Here is a 23,878-nt window from a genome sequence, read left to right as displayed (position 1 = left end):
ATTATTTTTGCTATGAATATTGTAAATATTATGCATCATTTAAATGATTAATGTTTGTTAAAAATTTCTGTATAATTATGTATGTTAATTGCAATTTTAATTGGAAGTGCAATATACAGACATGTCTTGTAAAAATTATATTCTTATGAAGTATGTATGCATGTATATGATTAGTACCAGTTTGCTATGATCAATACTTTAATACACTGCAGCTATAAGAAGGAAAGTCTAGGTAATGTTGCCAACTTCCCTGTTATACAATGTTTAGTCTGGAGCATAGGGAACTGGAAGATGAAACGTTTCACAGTGGCTCTACCTGGGGGTACTTTGATGCAGGCACAAAAAAAATTGATATATTTTCATTTGATAACAAAATATTTTCATAAAAACATATATCAGTTGAATAATGGCAAGTTCATTAGAACAGCCATATTTTATAGGAAGGAGTAGGTGGAGCCACATGGGCCTCATTCACAACATGAACAGCAATAAAATAGCTCTAACAAATGATTGCATTGATGTTTTTATTATTTTTTACGAATACATACATATGTAACATTACATCCAGATGTTTTATATGTCTATTCACCATTAAACCATATTTGTAAAACATTAGGGATGAAGGCAAACATCACACTGTAAAAAACCGGTATAAGTACTGACTAAAGTCAGAGACGTATATATATCACATCTACATCTCTGCTAAAGTGTATACCCAGCACAAGCATAATCCCCATGAATATTAAAATATATAATCATGGAGGTTACCGAGCTTCATCTAGAGACGTAAATATCACATGTAAATATCCACAAGTATTGATCAAAGTCTGTACATAGGAATCCTTGAACGATATTTTTTAGCTCACCTGGCCCAAAGGACCAAATGACCTATGGGAGTACAGCGGTGTCCATCGTCTGTTCTCTGTCAACTTTTACTGTACAACTATTTATGCCCGACTTTGACCTACATCAGAGAAAAGCCTGTCAGGGTTTTATTTCCTCTCCTACACTTTTAGTCCCTGGATCTCCAAACTGAGGGTGTCGGTTCACCATTGAGTGGCAGTGTGTCCTGTTTTAAAGTTAGGTCACTTTGACCTATTTTATTTTATATTTGACCTACATCAAAGAAAGCATTTTGGTTGTAACTCCTACAAGTTACTACTTGTCGCTGGAACTTGGTAATTTAGATTTGAGTTTATCATAGTGAGGTGGTGGGTCATGTATTTAAACATTAGGTTGCTGACCTATATTTTGAGCTCTCACCAACATCAAAGTTCGTCTTGGCCCTATCACCTTCTCTCTACTAGACAATGAAGGTTTATGCTCTGGGCTAGGGGTTCAGCAGTGTGCGTGTCGGTTGTGGGGGTGGGGGTGGGGTGGGAGGGGGGCTATGATTCCCTAAATTGTTTTGTTTTTATAAATAATATCTAATATACCAAAATTGTTGCCTGCGTATGTGTTAAAAAAAACCGAGCTCTGTGTAACTATTCACATTTTAGTAACACTTTATTGCATATACTAACTCCAGCTGGCAAACAAGTTTCTTTTATCGACAATAATGATGATACCACTGGTCAGTTCTCTCTAATCAGCCAATCAACTCCTCGCCTGATGCTCTGAAATTAAACAACACAGTCGTCAGTTTTGTCATTTTGTGAGTTAGATTTATGTCCATTATAGGGAAGAACAGTATACATGTAAATCATGTCACATCTTTACAAGGGCTTTGGAATTACTATCAGTATTGTAGTCTGAGGCTGTCTGTTGGTACACTGTGATGTCCTCGTTTCTCTCAAAACTCCATTCGAGCATTATCACGACTTCATCATACAATTAACCAGTAAACGGCACGTTCTGTAGTTTAACCTTCTTTTCAGTTATTAGAAAATGCATATCACCATTATGAAATAATGGGTGACAAGACAAACTTTAGCCCCATTGTGAAAAGCATCGAATTCGAGTGTTAACCATTGAAAAAATTGAATATGTATATATACCTGTATGTTTTGTAAGGCGTCTACAAAAAGTCGGGCGTTCCGAAAATTTCAGTGGAGCATACAAGGTACTTACGAGCGTTCACAGATATAATGCAGTTCGGTCATACAATTCTGGTCATTCCAGTTTCCGCTGCTCCAAATCTCGACACATCCCTCGTTGTTATGGTAGTTGTCGGGCGATTTAGAGAAATGTTGTACTGACATTTGTTCTCGTGAAGTCGCCCAAACAAACAAACCTTCCTGAACTGAATCATGGGCCCCAATCCAGTAATCGTCTAAAACATAATTAATGAGAGTTAATGTTTTCGCATGTCCTGAATAATAATTATAAAAAAAGTATAAAGCAGAAAATGATTTCCATAAGCCAGTATTTTATCAGCTCTGTAAATGAGAAAATGATTAATATATGGCTACATGACGTTTAAAAACAATATTGTTTAAAGGAAAAAAGTTCACATAGAAACGAGGCATTTTAATTACACCATGAATATTATGAACATTATCGGTCGCTATCGTCTGTTGTCGAGCTTAAACTATCCGAACTAAGAGTGAAACGAAGGGAGATAACTCTGGGAGACCAGATGTATTACGATATATAAACCGAACGGGTCAGACATTCGAAAGATTACGAACACTAATATATTATTATAACTTACCAATTCGAACATAAAGTGACGCATGACTTCCAAAGTAAGTGCAATTTTTGATGAGGTGTCATTTGTAAGCTTGATACATTACCTCCTCATTACCATATACATAAGCTCATCACCTCCTCATTATCATATACATAAACTCATTACCATATACATAAACTTATAACCTCCTCATTACCATATACATAAACTCATTAACATATACATAAACTCATTACCTCCTCATTACCATATACATAAACTCATTACCATATACATAAACTCATTACCATATACATAAATTCATTACCTCCTCATGACCATATACATTAACTCATTACCATATACATAAACTCATTACCTCCTCATTACCATATACATAAATTCATTACCATATACATACACTCATTACCTCCTCTTTACCATATACATAAATTCATTCAAGTACATAGAGTACCTATAGAAGTAACCGTGAGTTCTGACATCAATTCTTTATCAAATCAGAGCAGAAAACAGTAGAATTTGGATCGTATCAGCCTATTGAAAATAGTACTACAAATGATTTTATCAGTTTATGGTCACTGATTTCTCAATTTGTTGTATATTTGACATGTTTGCATAGTTATGACACTTTCTTATTTTTTTATATCAAACTCAGAACAAAGATGGCGGCTATGAATTGTTTTCAATATTCGACCATTTCAATCTGATATAAACGTAAGGGAAAAGTGAGCTGTGAGTTCCTTTTTATTGGGTCATTTGTCTTTCCTATCTGGCAGTAGAAACATAAGTTAGACTATATCTAAAAGTCTGGCTAGTTAGCAGAGCCAAATCATTGAATGTCGTGGAAACCAAACAGTCAATGGGGCTTGTTATTGATATTTTGACCCAAGTTCATTTTGTAGAAACTATCATAGCAGACATGTATATAAAATCCTGTGTCAAGCAAGCTGGTTTTATGCTTGATCGTCCTGCGAACAACCAGGGTCAGTTTGAGGTGGGGTCTCTTGTAGTAGCCGGTGGTGACTTCACTGAACAACACATGGAAGCGGCGTCGCGTTCTGGTTAGAGCAATTACATCGTGTCCAATCGCCCAGGGTTCTCCACAGGGGTGTACAAATCGAAGAGTGTAAAGACGAGACCAGATAGGAAACGGACTTTGTGTCGTGCCGAATAGGACAAGTTTGTATTTTTCTTATCGCGCACGGACCGCAGTGATAGCTGGGGTATTTTAAGCCCCATAATTGAGGTTGAATTCTGTATGGTTAATCCAGAGTGCTCGACAAAGATTGGCCAGTCAGAACAAATTTTCATATTCCACTTTTAAAACTCGCTTTTCTCACTTTTCCAAGAAATGCATCGTTACAATCCAATGTTGGATATGACTTGCATGTAGAACACACCTAATCATGAATTTTGAGTCCTTCGTCTGTAGAATATCAGAACAATGATTATTCATCTTCGTTATTTCATGTGGACAGAGGGGTTTCTAAAAGTGTAAATCAAGGAGGGGGAGTGTCTAAACACAATCAACATTTTACATTTTCTGGCTAATATTGCCAATTGAAGTTTTTTTTTTATATTGTAGATAACTTCGTTGTAGCCAATAAAATTCGGACTTCATGTATAGGAAGGATGAAGACCTTATCCGAGTTCTCCAAATTGGATTACTATTTTTAACAAGACGAAATAAAGGACCCATAAGATTAGTAAGTTCTTTAGAAAATTTATCAACTTTATTATTTATCGCCTGTTGACTAAAGTCACCGTCCATATTTATAACGTTCTCCCCTCTACCTCTAGCCCCTACCTTCTACCCTCTATCCCCGACAGCTTCAAGTTAGAAACACCAACCGCCACGGGCAGGAAACGATACCAAGCTATCGAGACTCCCGTATAGCACAGGTAAAAAGTAATCTCATTGTCATTTTTAAACCTAGGAGAAACTGCATTATGACAACATTTAACATTGCAATGGAACTAAACGTCTACCGTTCATCTGATGGACTGTGGTATCGAGGAATGTTTTCTCTGCTTCGGTCTGTACTTCGGCCAGATATCCTCCAAGTAATTTACACATCACCTGTAAAGAGTGGTTACAGAAATAATCAATTAATTCAGAATCTTGGTTTAGCATGTATATACACTTCGGTTATTTCAAAGTCGTTCAAGTAAAAGGCATGACACGACACGAAGGGAAAACAAGAAAGAAATTTACAATCCAAAGTATATTTCATATCTCGAACCACCTCCCCTCGAAAATTAAAGTTAATAATAATGATAATATAATAAACATATTCCATTTAAACATGTCCGCATGGTGCACATTGATTTTGATGCTTTGACTCACAATAGCACCGGTCCAGGACAGTTTGTCGTGACTGAATAAATAACATTGTTGGTTTTTTATCCAACCATCTGGGCAATCCGCAGACACCGATACTGAAAACAAAATACATTATCATTATTGTATACTTGCTTCAAGTGTTTCTTTTCTCAGATTTCGAATGTTTATGGTTTCCATCGTATTTTCAGGTGAGACTTGGATGTCCTCAACTCTCTGAAGAGAGAGAGAGAGAGAAATGAAGGGCGCTTGTGTAAAATTAAGTCGCACACTGCTGTAACTATTGTGAATATGCCCAACCCATACAATATATTTCAAAATATGCAAATGAAAGACATTTTCACCAAACATAAAACGGATATATTCTTTATTTAAGCGTTTTTAACAGGATATGGCATTTTGGTGGTTGCCAAAAAGGAGTCCTTCTCTGAATTGTAGTGAAATTGTTATTGTCAGGAGAAGAGTAGTTCGAAGAAAACTTGTTGGGTTTTTAACCTGGTCAACAATGCTGGGAATGAAACATCTGGGCTCTGATTAGGTATAAACTGTATATAGTTTTGATAACGATATTATGATACTTAAAGTGAACGGAAAAGGAGAACAAATATTGAATGTATACATTACCGTTGGAATGAGCAACTGTTAGCACAAGAAATAGCACGAGGTAGCACGATAATCCAGACATCATTACACACACGTAACTGATCAGAAGTCTGTTGCCCGACACACGTCACATTAGCATGTGACATACATGTACTAAATGATATCGCAACCTTTGACCTGCAATAGGTAGATCTTCGTATATTTGAAAAATTCAATATTTGAGCAATGATGTTCGAATATAAGCCGGTTTCTGTTTTTTTTTTCAACTTAGCGAAAATGTTCACCAACCGTTTTAATTCTACATACAAAAAAAGTGTATATCAAATCATTAAGTAAAATTTTGATAATTTTGATAATACATAAGTCCACTTTTCTTATTTCAGATATTTGCATATTATTAAGTAATTTTTCTTTGCTTCTGTCCTGAAATGAATTCATTAAAGTCAGCTGTATAAACCTTTAAATCATATTAAGACGTATTCTTACTAGATTCGTTTATCTGGTATAAAATTTGGCGCGTAACATGTTAATTACTAGCGACGTCATCAATACTGACGTTAATATTATGACGTCATCGCGTATTGTTTAGGCCGGGTGTCAGTTCGAAAGCAGCCGCTCGCAACTGCCTTGTCAGGTGAACTGCTCGTGTGTGGTAAGTGTTAAATTGACATCACGCAAGTCTTCGAAAAACGCTATAGACGTGAGCGAACTGTCCAGTCAGTGAATATAAGAATTCATTTCCATGTTTCCTCCTTTATTTCATCTAGTCTTTTTATAGAGAGTAACTATGACTTTTACCGATAACATTTTCAGCAATTATTCTGATATATTTTTCTTTTGTACATCGGGTTTTTTTTTTTTTTATCGAGAATTGCTTCCGTTATCTCGAAAAGTATTCCATAAAAATATGATTTGTATAGAAATAATAATTGTGGAAGAGAGTTTGATTGAAGTTTTGATTTGTTCATGTCCCTAGTTACGTGTTTGCTGTAAGCATGTCTCTATGAGTGATACGTTGTGTTTGGCTTGTTTTTACAGTTTTGCATTTCACTGTGCATTGTAAGACCATTTGTTACGTTTGGTGTTATGTGTGTACTGTTGTTAATTTATTATACATATGTATATCATATGTGTATATTTATTCAAAACTATATTTGGGACGACAAAAACCGTCCTGAAACAAGTCTTTAGGTCAATATTAATCCGAATCTTTTGCTTGGATTTCATTCTCATGCCGTTTTGTGTATTTAGTATTCTGTGTTGAGTTCAAGTCGTTTTTGTTTGTCGTCAGTACTATGTGCCGTTGTTTGTATTTGTATTAAGCGTTATATGTAGTGTATCTGTTAAAGTTGTTTGTATTTGTCGTCAGTATCCGGCGTTGTGTGTGCCGTTGTTTGTATTTGTATTATGCGTTCTGTGTAGTGTGTTCTGTTTAAGTTGTTTGTATTTGTCGTCAGTATTCGGCGTTTTGTGTGCCGTTGTTTGTATTTGTATTACGCGTTCTGTGTAGTGGTTTCTGTTAAAGTTGTTTGTATTTGTCGTCAGTATTCGGTGTTGTGTGTGCCGTTGTTTGTATTTGTATTATGCGTTCTGTGTAGTGTGTTCTGTTTAAGTTGTTTGTATTTGTCGTCAGTATTCGGCGTTTTGTGTGCCGTTGTTTGTATTTGTATTACGCGTTCTGTGTAGTGGTTTCTGTTAAAGTTGTTTGTATTTGTCGTCAGTATTCGGTGTTGTGTGTGCCGTTGTTTGTATTTGTATTATGCGTTCTGTGTAGTGTGTTCTGTTAAAGTTGTTTGTATTTGTCGTCAGTATTCGGCGTTTTTTTTGTGCCGTTGTTTGTATTTGTATTAAGCGTTATTTATGTGTAGTGTATCAGTTAAAGTTGTTTGTATTTGTCGTCAGCATTCGATGTCGTGTGTGCTGTTGTTTGTATTTGTATTACGCTTTATGTGTAGTGTGTTCTGTTAAAGTTGTTTGTATTTGTCGTCAGTATTCGGCGTTTTGTGTGCCGTTGTTTGTATTTGTATTAGGCGTTCTGTGTAGTGTTTTCTGTTAAAGTTGTTTGTATTTGTCGCCGTATTCGGCGTCGTGTGTGCTGTTGTTTGTATTTGTATTACGCGTTCTGTGTAGTGTGTTCTGCCCGTTTACAACATTGTCTATAATGCGAACTGGCATTCACTTGTCTCTTTAAGGAACATCAGCATTTCTTCTACAAGTGTAGCTCAACGTTTATTAAAAAATGTATAAGTGCCGAGACAAATATATGTTATATATAACAACAAAAAAACATAGGGAGACGTTGGGCGATGCATACTCTACGACATATCACATACATCTAAAACACTTTTGTAGGTTCCAATGGCGGCCCAGGAGCTGGACGATATCTTTCCTCGGGATCCCAAGAAATTGAACCCTCATACCTTGGTAAGTGTTAGTTTTCTCGTTTCACAATTACATTGGTAGTCTGCCACTATCTGACAACATGGACTTCCACTGGTTCTCTCTCAAACTGAGATCAACTGTACATCTGAACTCTTGTGACATTTCATAATTTGCACTTTTAAGAATGATTCTTGTACACGACATTTACAACACTGCATGCATGTCAAAAAGTGTACTCGGAACAACACCATTTTTACTTTTGGATGACATACTGTATCTAAATAATTGATAAGCTATATATGGGATAAATGAATCGTTTGATATGTAAATGTGTATCCTATCTATAATCTAAATGATTGACAGGTTATAATTATTTATCTACATCCAGATCGATTTCGATGATCTGATAGGCGAACCGCCCAGTCTTCTATCTCTGGACGGAGTGTGGGACAAGTCGGCCCGCTCCTTCAACTTCAGCAAGGATCTGTGCTACCTCATCCTCACAACACTATGTGGTATCCCGATCTCCGTCCTGTGTGGACTGAAGTTCGCCTTCCTCAGCTTTGGTACGATTTGGTGTGTGACGCCATGCGTAAAGGCGTACCACGTGTGTATGATGTCGACCCGTGGAATCTACTCCACCCTTATCAAATGTGTGTGTGACCCTCTCTGGGAGTCCTTCGGCAACCTCTTCAGCAACATCCGCGTCAGCAAGGCTGACCTGTAAACTGATTAATACTGAAACCCCTACAGATATCTGTAGTGATGAAATAGAATGATCATTTATATAATGTATTAAAATCTAGAACATCTCATTTGTGTTTTTGTAAATATAAGCCACTCCCTTATGTACCTTTCTTACGATTTCAGCAATCAAGATACAATAAATTTTATTTTCTTTCGGATACAATAAAACATGTAACATTAGCTCAGAAGAGTTATTATTATGACAGATATAAAAAATATAACACAAAGAACAATATCACAGAAGGAATAGTGAAATAACAGAACATGCATAATGTATCAGGCAGGGCATCAAGATAGAAATGTGTTTATAACACAACATAAATATAGCTCAATAAAATTACTAAATTATAATCACATGAAAACTAATTCAGTCAGACATTAGTTTTGGTAAAAGTTACATATGGAGCCATCCCAGGATCAGCCTCCGGAATTCTGGAAAATGTTCACGTCTCTGCTATTCATTTGGGAGGCTGTTCTACACCCGGGCAGCCTCACAAGAGAATGATTTCTGACCACACCCTGCAGATTTCACGCATGTAATGATGACTGTAGTCTCTCCTGAAATCATCAGCAGATTAAAAATAATCACTTTGTCTTGTATGTACTTAGTGGACAGCTTGCATTTTAAAAACTTCACAGCCCATATCTTTAAGCCTCTTGGCATGTAAAAGAGTAGTATTTGTTGTTTTTAAAAGATGGATAAAAGATCAGATAAAACCACTCTCAACAAATCGCAATGCACGCTCCTGGATCAGCAATCCAGAAAAAAAGTTATGCTAACAAAGTCGATGAAAATTAACCACTTAAAAGTACTTTAAGGCTGGTTTGTTTTAACGTGACTTGACATTGGATCCTTGCTATTCTAAACTGAAGTGTTAGTAAGTAGCTTTTAATATGTAGCATTTTTATCTACCTGTGTCTTATTGCTTATCGTCTCTATTTAAAAACTGAATAAAATGGGAAGGATGCCATCCGACAATACGGATGTTTTAATTAAAGAGATTGTATTCTAAAAAACGAAGAGAAAATACTTGAGATTATATCGGTTATTTCTATAAACGGCATTGATGTATAATGTGCTCCTGGTAAAATGCATTGATGGACAAGGCATTCCTTGCTGCGTGCTGTTTAAAGTAACGTGCGCTGCTGACAAATAACCAACATATTCAAACACTCAGTAGAATTTTTTTACAATATTCATCAAAAAGTGTTCTAATTTGGGTAGCATCGAGTTATTTACATGTAAAGTCAGGACAACCTACTTGTGAACACTGTAAACTTTTAGTGTTACGGTCATCAATATATGGTGTTTTTAACGTTTTTCACTCCTATTTTGGTGTAAAATTTATGGTTACACCATTTCTGATGTAAAGTTAATCACAACAAAGAAAAGTGTATAATGTACCGACATTTGGTGTTACTTCAGTCCTAAATCGGTGTAAAAGTGTTACCTTACACCGTAAGAGAGTGACTTTACACCAGATTCTCACCTAAAAGTGTTACTTCACACCGTAAGGGGTGACTTTACACCAGATTCTCACCTAAAAGTGTTACTTCACACCATAAGAGAGTGACTTTACACCAGATTCTCACCTAAAAGTGTTAATTTACACCGTAAGGGGTGACTTTACACCAGTTTCTCACCTAATAGTGTTATTTTACACCGTAAGAGAGTGACTTTACACCAGATTCTCACCTAATAGTGTTACTTTACACCGTAAGAGAGTGACTTTACACCAGATTCTCACCTAAAAGTGTTATTTTACACCGTAAGAGAGTGACTTTACACCATATTCTCACCTAATAGTGTTACTTTACACCGTAAGAGAGTGACTTTACACCAGAATCTCGCCTAAAAGTGTCACCTTACACCGTAAGAGAGTGACTTTACACCAGATTCTCACCTAAAAGTGTTACTTTACATCGTAAGGGGTGACTTTACACCAGATTCCCACCTAAAAGTGTTATTTTACACCGTAAGGGGTGACTTTACACCAGAATCTCACCTAAAAGTGTTACTTTACACCGTAAGGGGTGACTTTACACCAGAATCTCACCTAAAAGTGTTATTTTACACCGTAAGGGGTGACTTTACACCAGAATCTCACCTAATAGTGTTACTTTACACCGTAAGAGAGTGACTTTACACCAGAATCTCGCCTAAAAGTGTCACCTTACACCGTAAGAGAGTGACTTTACACCAGATTCTCACCTAAAAGTGTTACTTTACACCGTAAGGGGTGACTTTACACCAGAATCTCACCTAAAAGTGTTATTTTACACCGTAAGGGGTGACTTTACACCAGAATCTCACCTAATAGTGTTACTTTACACCGTAAGAGAGTGACTTTACACCAGATTCTCACCTAATAGTGTTACTTTACACCGTAAGAGAGTGATTTTACACCAGAATCTCACCTAAAAGTGTCACCTTACACCGTGTGGAGCGACGTTACACCAAATTTTCACTTAAAAGTGTTACCTACCACCGTAAGGAGTGATTACTTAACACCATATTCAATGAAAGCGTAAGCAGAGATGTCTCTGGTGTAACTTTACACCGTGAGAGATACTCGGACACAAAATCACATCTTCATTTAAATATGTTAGTTATACCCACACCAAGAGCAAACTGCAGTTAACTTTTAATGTAGGCCTATTTCCGTCGGACAACGTTGTGGCCCTCCGTATTGCAAGATAAAATATTGGGTAGCGTTCCTTTTTGGGTACAGTATACGTAGCCTCACGTTAAATCCCATTTGATTATGTGTTAAACCCGGGTTCATGAAATTTGAACATGCCTAATGGTTTGTTATCGAATATAATGGACAATTACAATAAAATGCAAAATCTGTATTTGAAATAGTCACCATCATCAGTTAAGCCATATGCTTTCAGTACATAGATGCATGTTTGAACGAATCGTTCTAACCGCTTAATGAACAGGGCTTTGACTTTGAGATTCCCTCAAGTCGAGATTTTCCTCAGCTGATATCTCCTCAAAAACGGCTTGTATAAAATTTTCTCAAGGAACAGGAGGAAGTCATCGGCTAGGATGTCCTGAAATTCCTTGAGGAATTTTCATACAAGATATTTTCAAGGAGATATTAGCTGAGAAATATCTGGGCTTGAGGAAATCTTAAATTGAGATATTTTATACAAGTGGGACCTGGTTTGATAGATAACATCTGTAATTTTATTTTATTTTCTTTGCTAACTAGTCTACGACAGTTTTCAACAAAAAATGTAAAAATAATCATAAAAAGGTGAAAGATATTAGATAAGTTACTGTCCAATGCGATGATCAACTTTCTTGATTTGTAGGCCAGGGCGATTTCAGGTTGTTTTTTAAAAGGAGAGTATTTTGGGGCAAAAATTGTATTTAGCTCCTCTTTTTAACGTAAAAAACTGTCTTAAGTTCACATCACAAAATTATAAAATATAGAATTTCCATACTTTTGTCAAAATTTTAATTTTTAGGTTGTTTATGCAGTTGAGCAGTTAAAATCAAATATAAATCCAGCCTTTTTGACTCTGCTGTTGTTCTTTTATCTGAGGAATAATTCAGTATGAAGAAAATTATTCTATTGAAAAAAAATGCGTCAAAATAACGAGTCATTGACAATGAATATAGGAAAAAATGCATCGACATCGTCCATGATTATTTTAATAAAGATTTAAGAAATCATTATTAGAACAAAACATAAAAAGCCCACCTCTTTGAAGTTTAGTACGCCTTGCACATGCACTAAATTGTTTGCCCATCCTCAAAAAGAATAAGTTACTTATATGGGACTGGTCTTTTACAACTTGGAATTTTCAAGTGATGGTACATATACTGAGGGCATCTTGGCGTTAGGGCCGTGTTCGATTTGCCCTTAGGTCTCTCAGCTGTATGAAATCTTTAACTGACATTCTTTTATTGATTTCCACGGACTGATTTTTGACTAACAATGGATAAATGTTTGCCTGGTCTAGAGCTTTTGCTATCGGTCCAGAGCTGTTGCGATCGGTCTAGAACTATTGCTATCGGTCTAGAGCTGTTGCTATCTTTCCAGAGCTGTTGCTATCGGTCCAGAGCTGTTGCTAACGATCTAGAACTATTGCTATCGGTCTAGAGCTGTTGCTATCTTTCCAGAGCTGTTGCTATCGGTCCAGAGCTGTTGCTAACGATCTAGAACTATTGTTATCGGTCTGGAGCTGTTGCTATCGGTCCAGAGCTGTTGCTATCGGTCTAGAACTGTTGCTATGGGTCCAGAGCTGTTGCTATCTTTCCAGAACTGTTGCTAACGATCTAGAACTATTGCTATCGGTCTAGAGCTGTTGCTATCTTTCCAGAGCTGTTGCTATCGGTCCAGAGCTGTTGCTATCGGTCTAGAACTGTTGCTATCGGTCTAGAGCTGTTGCTATCGGTCTAGAACTGTTGCTATGGGTCCAGAGCTGTTGCTATCGGTCTAGAGCTGTTGCTATCTTTCCAGAGCTGTTGCTATCGGTCCAGAGCTGTTGCTAACGATCTAGAACTATTGCTATCGGTCTAGAGCTGTTGCTATCTTTCCAGAGCTGTTGCTATCGGTCCAGAGCTGTTGCTATCGGTCTAGAACTGTTGCTATGGGTCCAGAGCTGTTGCTATCGGTCTAAAACTGTTGCTATGGGTCCAGAGCTGTTGCTATCGGTCCAGAGCTGTTGCTATCAGTCCAGAGCTGTTGCTATCGGTCTAGAACTGTTGCTATGTGTCCAGAGTTTTTGCAATCGGTCTTGATTTGTTGCGATCGGTCCAGAGCTGTTGATATCGGTCTAGATTTGTTGCTATCGGTCCGGAGTTGTTGCTATCGGCCCGGAGCTGTTGCGATCGGTCCAGAGCTGTTGCTATTAGTCCAGAGCTGTTGCTATCGGTCTAGAACTGTTGCTATGTGTCCAGAGTTTTTGCAATCGGTCTTGATTTGTTGCGATCGGTCCAGAGCTGTTGATATCGGTCTAGATTTGTTGCTATTGCTCCAGAGCTGTTGTTATCGGTCCGGAGCTGTTTCTATCGGTCTAGAGCTATTGTTATCGGTCTAGAACTTTTGTTATCGGTCCAGAGCTGTTGCTATCGATCCAGTGTTGTTCCTATCGGTCTAGATTTGTTGCTATCGGTTCAGAGCTGTTGGTATCGGTCTAGAACTGTTGCTATCGCTCCAGAGTTGTTGCTATCGGTCCGGAGCTGTTTCTATCGGTCTAGATCTGATTCTATCGGTCCGGAGCTGTTGCTAACGGTCCAGAACTGTTGCTATTGCTCCAGAGCGGTTGCTATTGGTCCGGAGCTGTTTCTATCGGTCCTGAGCTGTTGCTATCGGTCCGGAGCTGTTACTATCGGTCTACAGCTGTTACTATCGGTCTGGAGCTGTTGCTATCGGTCTGGAGCATTTGCTATCGGTCCTGAGCTGTTACTATCGGTCCTTAGCTGTTGCTATATTGGCATCCTCCTCTTGAATTAACACCAGGGCACCATCAATATCCATGATATAGTAACTTTTGATACACAAAGTGTCCGATAGCTCCTATGGAGTCTTGAACACTTTCAGGAATGTCCAAATAAAATAGAAGCAAATCAAAGTAAGATGTCTCTTTTTTTTCTTTAAAGATATTTTCTCATTGAAATATCCCCAAAGAAAACCACCCATACAAAAATGGCTGACCAGGTGAAAAGTGTTAGCGTTATCTGCATGTGAGAGGGAAATTATCAAACGATGCGTGATCTCCTTTCCAAAATTTTATTCTTCATCACTTTTTCTCCCCCTTCTATATATGAAGAGTTTTAACCTCAACCAAACAGTAATTTAATACCAATCAATTCGAGTTGCCTCCCTTCCCCCAACCGATTCGTATATAAACACAACAAAAGGGGAAGTAGATATATACTTGTGAAGTAACAGGATCACATATCTACACTTGTATCTCGTCACTTTTCAAGAAGGCGGCATGTATACAAACGAGTAGATCTGTTTAAAAAAAAAAAAAAAATGCGTGATGTGTTCGTGATCTACTTGCGTTCATATCGTTTTGTACTATACAAACACATACACGTGCAGGGACGTGTGTATTGTACAGCCTCTGCGTCTATCACATGTGCATGATTCATGTGAGGGTACAAACCCAATCGTCACTTGAAGTTATTGTTTCATTGTGACACAATTGTGCCAGGGTGTAGTTTGGATGAGCAACAGTTTATTGGAACAAAATGAACAAGCAGTGGGCGTAGAATCAAACAATTGTGAGCTGGATCACAGGGTTTTTTGGAATCGTCACACATATACAGTCGGGGAAAATCGATATTGACACAGAATCCTAGACATGATTTTATTCTGAAAATGGAATTTTAAATAGTATGACTGCTTGTACACAAACAATATGTGTGTCGTGAACCGTCCGTCTGTCTGGTGACGAGACAACCCGGGTGGAAACAGATGATGACTAAGAAACCGTCCAATCTTCGTCCATGACAACAGAGTAAGTGTGCCGGATGCGGAAGATACAATTACGGCTGGGTATAATCGTCCTCATAGTTCTACCAGCCTATACAGCTGTACAGAGGGACGAGGACATTTATTCTCGGATTTGTAAGTGTTTTTACATATATATAACCTTTGTAACAAGCGTTGTTTTGTCTTCTAGTCCATATATAAAGGTTCTCTCGCTCTAGCGTTCGTGTAATGCGTGTCCATCCGTCCGTATATAAATGTTCTCTCGCTCTAGCGTCCGTGTAATGTGTGTCCATCCGTCCGTATATAAATGTTCTCTCGCTCTAGCGTCGGTGTAATCCGTGTATATCCGTCCGTATATAAAGGTTCTCTCGCTCTAGCGTTCGTGTAATGTGTGTCCATCCGTCCGTATATAAATGTTCTCTCGCTCTAGCGTCGGTGTAATCCGTGTCTATCCGTCCGTATATAAATGTTCTCTCGCTCTAGCGTCGGTGTAATCCGTGTATATCCGTCCGTATATAAAGGTTCTCTCGCTCTAGCGTTCGTGTAATGTGTGTCCATCCGTCCGTATATAAATGTTCTCTCGCTCTAGCGTCGGTGTAATCCGTGTCTATCCGTCCGTATATAAATGTTCTCTCGCTCTAGCGTCGGTGTAATGTGTGTCCATCCGTCCGTATATAAATATTCTCTCGCTCTAGCGTCGGTGTAATCCGTGTCTACCCGTCCGTATTTAAATGTTCTCTCGCTCTAGCGTCGGTGTAATGTGTGTCCATCCGTCCGTATACAAATATTCTCTCGCTCTAGCGTCAGTGTGATTCGTGTCTACCCGTCCGTATTTAAATGTTCTCTTGCTCTGGCGTCAGAGTAATGTGTGTCCATCCGTCGGTTTATAAATGTTTTGCTCTGCAATCTGTGTAACGTGCTTTACGGGACACACAAATATTATGATAAATTCAATTATTGTTTGTTTGTTTGTTTGTTACAGAATATATGGACAAGTCTTGTAGTAGATAAGACATAAGCTGAGCGTCAGAAGTAGAACTGCTAACCGTGCCTAATTCACACATGGTCAGAACCAGTATTGTTACAGGACTCAGAAAATCTCTCTTATGTTTTCTAACGAAATACATTAAACCTGTAACTTGCGAATCCCTGCCCGAAAGGTTATCATCGCAAATGACAATCTAACCTAAAAAATAAACAGGGAACGTCTATGGTGCGAGGTTATCGGCTCAAATTGATAACCTAGACTAGAAATAATAGTTTTTAAGTTGTAACAGATATGTACGATAATTGTATACCTTTAGGTTCGCAGATTGTCAGAACCCGTACTCTTGATTTAAGTCTTACCCGTACAAAACTTTACCTCTATTTGTCAGTATTATTAAACATGCTATACAATATTAATGATGTAGTTTATGTTTGTCTATTTCCAGTTTCCGAACCCTGCACAAACCGATTCCATCCTACATCTCGACACCAGAAACCTTTTCTTATCGACATTGCTCCGGGAAATAATGGCTTCCAAACCTCACAGCTTTGTTACATGGCATTTACCGCCGATCCTGTCCCGGATGAAAATGTGGATAACGTGCTCGTGTGTTTCAAATTTCTGCAATTTACATTTCACAATTGCAGCATTGGCCTAAACGTACAAGGCAGTTACAAGGAAATAGTAAGTGTTTAACGTTTTCTTTCAGTATCTGCAACGAAAATCCCTTACATAAACAACTGCCTAGTAAAATGCATGTACATTTTTGTATATTCAATGCTAGAATAAAAAGAAAATGATCTTTATCATAATGCTGATGATGTTGCTCCGTTTAAGGAAATAAAATTAATGTTTATAATGAAAATGAATAATAATCATCATTTTTTGTATTTTAAGCGTTATTACAAACCGCAACCTCCTGCAACGTCCGCAATATGCTTCAAGCAAACAACCGTGTACGTAAATATAGGGAGCTCGGATTATTTGTATTGTGACCCCTCCACAAGAATCCGGATAGAAGTGACAGCTAGAAATGGTACGGCTATCAACGACGGTAATGTTAACATTAAACGCTTTGGCCTCTCATTTACTCAATATGACGTCATTTCAGCGCCATATGGATCTATGTTACGTTAACGCTTTGCACTTCACCTTAAATCACTTTGATGATTATGATTTCCAGGAAGCTCGTCCAGTAAAGAAGACAGATTGCTTCCATTATCAAATGTTGGGCTGTTTAAGTCGCCTTGGGTCCGTGGTCCGTCTGTCACCTCTTATTAAATAATTGCATTGTTATCGCTATTTCTTGAGAAATACCAGACGGATTTTTTTCACGTTAAATTTGTAGGCTTCGCTTAGACCTTGTTGGAGCCGTTTTGTTATTGGGACGGTCGAAGAAAATAAAATAGCTAAAATAGCTCGAATTTTGAGTATGGAAGCTTGTTATCACCATTTCCTCAAAAGTATGTGATGAATCTTTCTAAATTGAATATGTAGTCCCCCTCCCTTCCCTAGTTGTCGCCCTTTTGATTCTGAGACTGATCAGAAGAAAACCAAAATGACTGACAGGTGGTCATCTTGGTTTTTACTATGAAATAATGTATTTCTTGAAATATCTGTCACCCTGGTTGTATTTATACTCATGATATCAGTTTATAAGATGGCCGCTGTCTTTGTGATAGTGTTTTCGAGTTACACGCATGTATAGTGTTTTAATACCATGTAAGTGACGGTCCGGAAGTTTGTAAATGGTACAGAAATACGTTTCCGTCTCTTATCATGGATGTATTGGATTTTTTATTTGCAAATAATGTTGTCCTTGTATGTAATGGGAAGTATTAGTTATATTTATAGGAACTGAGCAGTGTATCAGTTACGAGGCAGAACTTAACCACACGTGACGCGCTCGAGAAGTAGTCCAGCCCCTCTCGTAAGATAACTGACATATCGCGAGGCCTATGATATAACTTACCTGTCATATGATGTGTCACGTGACAATTGCCGAACAGTCGATATTGTCCCGAACTGGTTACAGGTGAAACACTTTTTTGGCCTTATTAGAAATATCAGCAAATGGAACCATGCCATTTTCTGTAGGCATATTAATATGTAGGCAGGTTAATATTCACATTAGCAGGCTTAATATTAAAACTATAATTTCCACTTTTAGCGCTCTCAATTTTGTCTTCTTTATTTTCGGAGTGTCCTGTATTTTGCACACTTCCGACAACTGTGCAGCACACTGTCTCGTGTTAGCGCGAACTACAGTTGTCCTGTGACCAGTCCGGGTCATGATCAATTGTTAGTCAAGGTCATAAAGGTCGTTAAAGTCATTGTATGCCAAATCTGACTTGAGTTTAAGACGAAGTCCGACATGTTGTGAAGTTTTTTGATGATGATCGACTTTTCTCGTATGATTGTCACGTGACTTTATGCGACAAGTCAGTTACATCATAGTCCTCGCTACATATATAATATAATATAAATATAAACTTATATATTTTACAACAATTGCGAAACAACTTATACCACGGACTTATATACACATATATGTATATAAGTCCGTGCTTATACTAACACTCTTGTTGGCCCGGATGTAAGCGCGCGAGGGGCCTTATTGTGGGAGGAAACCGGAGCACCCGGGGAAAACCCACGTGGTCGGCCAGGTGACCCCCTTACCTTTTCACGTCCGTTCCGGGAATCGAAACCCGGTCGGCTCTCTACATGTCAATAACAACACTCTAAGGGCGGAGTTTACTTCTCTCGCGCTACGTGCTCGTGAAATAGCCCCGGCCCTAACCTTTTGTTCGGTTCCTGTGTTTTATGATACTGTTTGTCTACGTTCATTGTTCTAACTGAGTTCCATTTAATCATCTCCCACAGCGTATCCTCCTGACGACCGTATCATGTCAACCGGAAATTGGATTACAGTTACCTTGCTAATTGCAGTTTCCGTGATCGGTTTACTTTCTCTGGGATACTACAAATATCGGTACAAAGTCAGACATGTTCGTTCAGACCGAACAACTAGTCCAGATTCCCGCGCTCCCAGGCGGGACCGTTGTAGTCATGGTCGACGACCTTCACCGTCTGCACTATCGACTATGAACAATGACCAAAGGATGCCAACTGTTACAAACGGGAGTCACCGACGAACAAATCGTAACCGAAATCAGAGAGGGACTTCATACACACAGACTGGTACCAATCAAGGTAAATATCCACATATGTGAGTTCTGAAACATTTACATTACTCAGTGTATTTCGAGTCACAAAACACGCGATGTGAGTCATTCGTGAATACTATATACGAAATACACGTACATATATGTAGTAAAATCCAAAATCAAACGAAAGTAAATTTTTCATTTGAAAGAGTAGCAAAGTAGGATCGTAAAACAGAAGAAACGTAAGAGATGAAATGTCCCGTAATTTGTATTCTTTTAAGTTGCAATTAACTATCGATTACTTTCTACTGAAGCAGCACCACCTGTGTCACCTGACCACATGAGGGCGCCACCACCTTCGTACGAAGAGTGTATTGCAACATCGGGTACGGAGCGCCAAGATTCCGGACAAGAAGTTGTCAATGATGCAAATGTCCAATATTTGCTTACACAAAATAAAGATTTCACAGACGATTCACCACCTCCCTACCCCGGAGTGTAGCATTGGTTCCTATAATCATCATTCGTGGTTGCGTTTTAACTGCGATGATGCCAGCACATTATGTTGGTCATTATTCACATGTCGGTTAAATCAATATCAAGTCAACGTTTTGAACAAACGGAAGACCATAATCATGGACTTCAATCTATCGAAATCTGTGTCCTAGTCAACATTTGGAACGAAAACAAGACCTTAATCAGCGTGACTTACAATATAGTTCTATCGCTGTCTGTATCCGATACAGATAAAGTAAACGTTTCAAACGAACAAAGACCCTAGTCAAGCACTTACTTGCTAGAGATGAAGGTAAGAAAAAGACCCTTCAGTCATTGTTTCCAAAAAAAAAATTCTATGAAAGTCAGTAACACTTCCGTTGTTTTATAAGAGAAGGTTAGAAACGACACAGTGCTTTCAAGGTTAACATTAAACGTGTCTGACCATACATCAGCGATGTGACAAAATCTTGCCTGGTCCTATTGTTTGAAAAGATAATTTCAGTGATACCAACCTTGTAAACCGAGAAGCGAGGACGCTTTACACTGAAGTGTTTGGCTCGTCTATGGATCAACCGATGATGTCTCCTCCTGGACATGAATAGGTTTTCTAGACAACAAATTGCGCAACGTGTCTTATGAGAAGCTTTTATGTTTAAATCGTGCCATGACTTCTCATTGAACTTTGACGATAAAGACTTCTTTTTTCTATATACAATTTTCATTCATATACATGCACTTTGTCTGTGATTACTTTTACATTTTTATCTTTCATGGAATCGATTACAAATAAAGCAATACGGTATATATAATAAAGCTGTTTTCAATATCGATACTAGACATACTTCGGGCATCTTCAAAAACGCCATTTATATATCGAATTCTAAAAGATTACAAATTACATAGTGATGAATTAAGAACAGAGTTCAATCCGAACCAAGCGTTTCTGACACTTAACCATGACAACATGGTACTGTACCAATGGTTCGTTAAATGAAGATTAACCATATTTGGTCTAATCTAGTTGAATGAAAAGCCCATCCTTGTTTTAATTTACACATACATCTGATTTTCACGCTTCATTCACAAGTGATCTCATGACGTCACTCCGTGTGTCCCAGCTTGTATCAATTACCTGCAGTTTGTAATCATGGTAAGTTTGGTGTGCTTCCCATACATTATTTTTATCACCTGAAGCCGATAAAAAATGTCTTCTTTCTTCCCGTTTATTCAGGTGTTTGACACATTGCGTCTGTGACCTTGGAAGTCGGTCGAGGTAATTTGAAGAAACTTTGAAATCGTTCATCCCAGCTTGCTACAAACAAAATAGATGGTTCTGGGCCACTTAGTCAATGCTACAGACAAAATAGATGGTTCTGGGCCACATAGTCAATGCTACAGACAAAATAGATGGTTCTGGGCCACTTAGTCAATGAATGGGCTATGTTTTACGATTCTTTTTAAGCATTTTAGAAAACATTTGAGTTCCTGTCAAAATAAAGTTTAAGAATGTATTCTACGATTACAAAAAAAAAAAAAAAAAAAAACAACAAACAAAGTCGCACTAAATTAGTTGTAGCATATAGATATATTTTATTTACTTACAGATATACATTGTAGTGTGGAATGTTAACATTTACATTCATTACCTATCCGATGTTCATGTTACCATAACGAAACGTTCACTCCTGGATAAACAACAGTATCACTTACAATCACACATATCTACAGCAATTTCACGTGTACCATGTTCTTTTCTTGGGAAATAGTGTTTCGCTAATGTAAATCGGTATAATACATCTCATTTTGTTTCGCAGTAAAATATTTGTTCAATTAAATGCATTAACATAGACTAAATATTGTGAAGCATGAATATGTCTATCTGTACATCGATATACATAGATAATATTTTGGACAAACTGAATCTTTTAATGGAATGATTGATTTAAATGAAATAGTTAGTCATAGACTGACCAAATAACGACATGAAAAAATTAAAAAAAAACTTGTTCAGATAACATTGGAATCAAGGCAAAACCAGAGGAAGTAAATTGCATGTCCTAGAATAGTGTCAAATGTATTCAAATTCATGAGAATGAGATAAAGCATCATTCAACCGTGGACAAATGTATAGATGTATCATGAGAATGTAAGAATATTTATGTCGGACAATCTCTTCGATCTTTGTTACTACATGATGACCTTCGAGCAGACTCTTGAAGGCGGCTAAATCAGAACAAGATCAGCTTCAAGCAGACTCTTGAAGCCTGCTAACCAATATGAACATGATCAACTTCGAACAGATTCTTGAAGCCTGCTAACTAACATGAACAGAATTAAATTTGAACAGATTCTTGAAGTCTGCTAACTAACATGAACAGAATTAATTTTGAACAGATTCTTGAAGCATGCTTACTAACGTGAACAGAATTAATTTTGAACAGATTATTGAAGTCTGCTAACATGAACAGGATTGATTTTGAACAGATTCTTGAAGCATGCTTACTAACATGAACAGGATTAATTTTGAACAGATTCTTGAAGTCTGCTAACTTACATGAACAGAATTAATTTTGAACAGATTCTTGAAGTCTGCTTACTTACATGAACAGAATTAATTTTGAACAGATTCTTGAAGTCTGCTAACTAAGGTGAACAGAATTAATTTTGAACAGATTCTTGAAGTCTGCTAACTAACGTGAACAGGATTAATTTTGAACAGATTCTGAACAGAACAGATTAATTTTGAACAGATTCTTGAAGTGCTAACTAACATGAACAGGATTAATTTTGAACAGATTCTTGAAGTCTGCTAACTTAATTTTGAACAGATTCTTGAAGCAGAACAGGATTAATTTTGAACAGATTCTTGAAGTCTGCTTACTGCTTTTGAACAGATTCTTGACAGATTCTTGAAGCATGCTGAACAGGATTAATTTTGAACAGATTCTTGAAGTCTGCTAACTTACATGAACAGGATTAATTTTGAAAAGATTCTTGAAGTCTGCTAACTAAGAACAGGATTAATTTTGAACAGATTATTGAAGTCTGCTAACTTACATGAACAGGATTAATTTTGAACAGATTCTTGAAGTCTGCTAACTAACGTGAACAGGATTAATTTTGAACAGATTCTTGAAGTCTGCTAACTTACATGAACAGGATTAATTTTGAACAGATTCTTGAAGTCTGCTAACTAAGGTGAACAGAATTAATTTTGAACAGATTCTGCTGAACAGAATTAATTTTGAACAGATTATTGAAGTCTGCTAACTAACATGAACAGAATTAATTTTGAACAGATTCTTGAAGTCTGCTAACTTACATGAACAGGATTAATTTTGAACAGATTCTTGAAGTCTGCTAACTAACGTGAACAGAATTAATTTTGAACAGATTCTTGAAGTCTGCTAACTAAGGTGAACAGAATTAATTTTGAACAGATTCTTGAAGTCTGCTTACTAACATGAACAGAATTAATTTTGAACAGATTCTTGAAGTCTGCTAACTAACGTGAACAGAATTAATTTTGAACAGATTCTTGAAGTCTGCTAACTTACATGAACAGGATTAATTTTGAACAGATTCTTGAAGCCTGCTAACTAACGTGAACAGGATTAATTTTGAACAGATTCTTGAAGTCTGCTAACTTACATGAACAGGATTAATTTTGAACAGATTCTTGAAGTCTGCTTACTAACGTGAACAGAATTAATTTTGAACAGATTCTTGAAGTCTGCTAACTAACGTGAACAGAATTAATTTTGAACAGATTCTTGAAGCATGCTTACTAACATGAACAGAATTAATTTTGAACAGATTCTTGAAGTCTGCTTACATGAACAGAATTAATTTTGAACAGATTCTTGAAGCATGCTTACTAACAGGATGAACAGAATTAATTTTGAACAGATTAATTTTGAAGATTGCTTGAAGTCTTACATGAACAGAATTAATTTTGAACAGATTCTTGAAGTCTGCTTACTTACATGAACAGAATTAATTTTGAACAGATTCTTGAAGTCTGCTTACTTACATGAACAGGATTAATTTTGAACAGAT

The 23,878-nt window shown here is 37.3% G+C and overlaps 2 protein-coding genes across 3 annotated transcripts; both read left to right on the top strand.

Annotated features, from left to right (window-relative positions):
- Nucleotides 1–4,503: 4,503 nt before the first annotated feature.
- LOC132543483 (caveolin-1-like) lies at nt 4,504–8,689 on the top strand. Its single transcript, XM_060206990.1, has 3 exons — nt 4,504–4,534; nt 7,929–8,000; nt 8,347–8,689. Exons 2-3 carry the CDS (start codon nt 7,935–7,937, stop codon nt 8,683–8,685), a joined length of 405 nt encoding a protein of 134 aa, XP_060062973.1. The 5' UTR covers nt 4,504–4,534; nt 7,929–7,934; the 3' UTR covers nt 8,686–8,689.
- A 6,126-nt stretch (nt 8,690–14,815) lies between these two features.
- LOC132543464 (uncharacterized) lies at nt 14,816–20,613 on the top strand. 2 transcript variants are annotated; one of them, XM_060206966.1, is made up of 5 exons: nt 14,816–15,301; nt 16,600–16,838; nt 17,052–17,190; nt 19,038–19,367; nt 19,639–20,613. In XM_060206966.1, the coding sequence occupies exons 1-5, from the start codon at nt 15,205–15,207 to the stop codon at nt 19,821–19,823; spliced, it is 990 nt and encodes a 329-aa protein (XP_060062949.1). In that variant the 5' UTR covers nt 14,816–15,204; the 3' UTR covers nt 19,824–20,613. The 2 variants fall into 2 exon arrangements, with proteins under 2 accessions (XP_060062949.1, XP_060062947.1); XM_060206964.1 differs by having other exon boundaries at nt 19,636–20,613.
- The last annotated feature ends 3,265 nt before the right edge of the window (nt 20,614–23,878 follow it).

The sequence above is a fragment of the Ylistrum balloti genome, unplaced genomic scaffold, assembly GCF_031769215.1.
Source record: "Ylistrum balloti isolate Yb309-2 unplaced genomic scaffold, AGI_CSIRO_Ybal_v1 Utg369756, whole genome shotgun sequence".
In the NCBI taxonomy this organism is placed as follows: Eukaryota; Metazoa; Mollusca; class Bivalvia; order Pectinida; family Pectinidae; genus Ylistrum; species Ylistrum balloti.
Note: the sequence above shows the minus strand (reverse complement) of the source record. Positions and strands in the feature narration are given on the sequence as shown.

Bases quoted from the DNA above. Each gene is read 5' to 3' on its own strand.
- LOC132543483 (XM_060206990.1), top strand. From the start codon at position 7,935: ATGGCGGCCCAGGAGCTGGACGATATCTTTCCTCGGGATCCCAAGAAA. The intron at 8,001-8,346 runs GTAAGTGTTAGT...ATCTACATCCAG, and splicing joins AATTGAACCCTCATACCTTG to ATCGATTTCGATGATCTGAT.
- LOC132543464 (XM_060206964.1), top strand. From the start codon at position 15,205: ATGCGGAAGATACAATTACGGCTGGGTATAATCGTCCTCATAGTTCTA. The intron at 16,839-17,051 runs GTAAGTGTTTAA...TTGTATTTTAAG, and splicing joins AAGGCAGTTACAAGGAAATA to CGTTATTACAAACCGCAACC. The intron at 17,191-19,037 runs GTACGGCTATCA...CATCTCCCACAG, and splicing joins AGAAGTGACAGCTAGAAATG to CGTATCCTCCTGACGACCGT.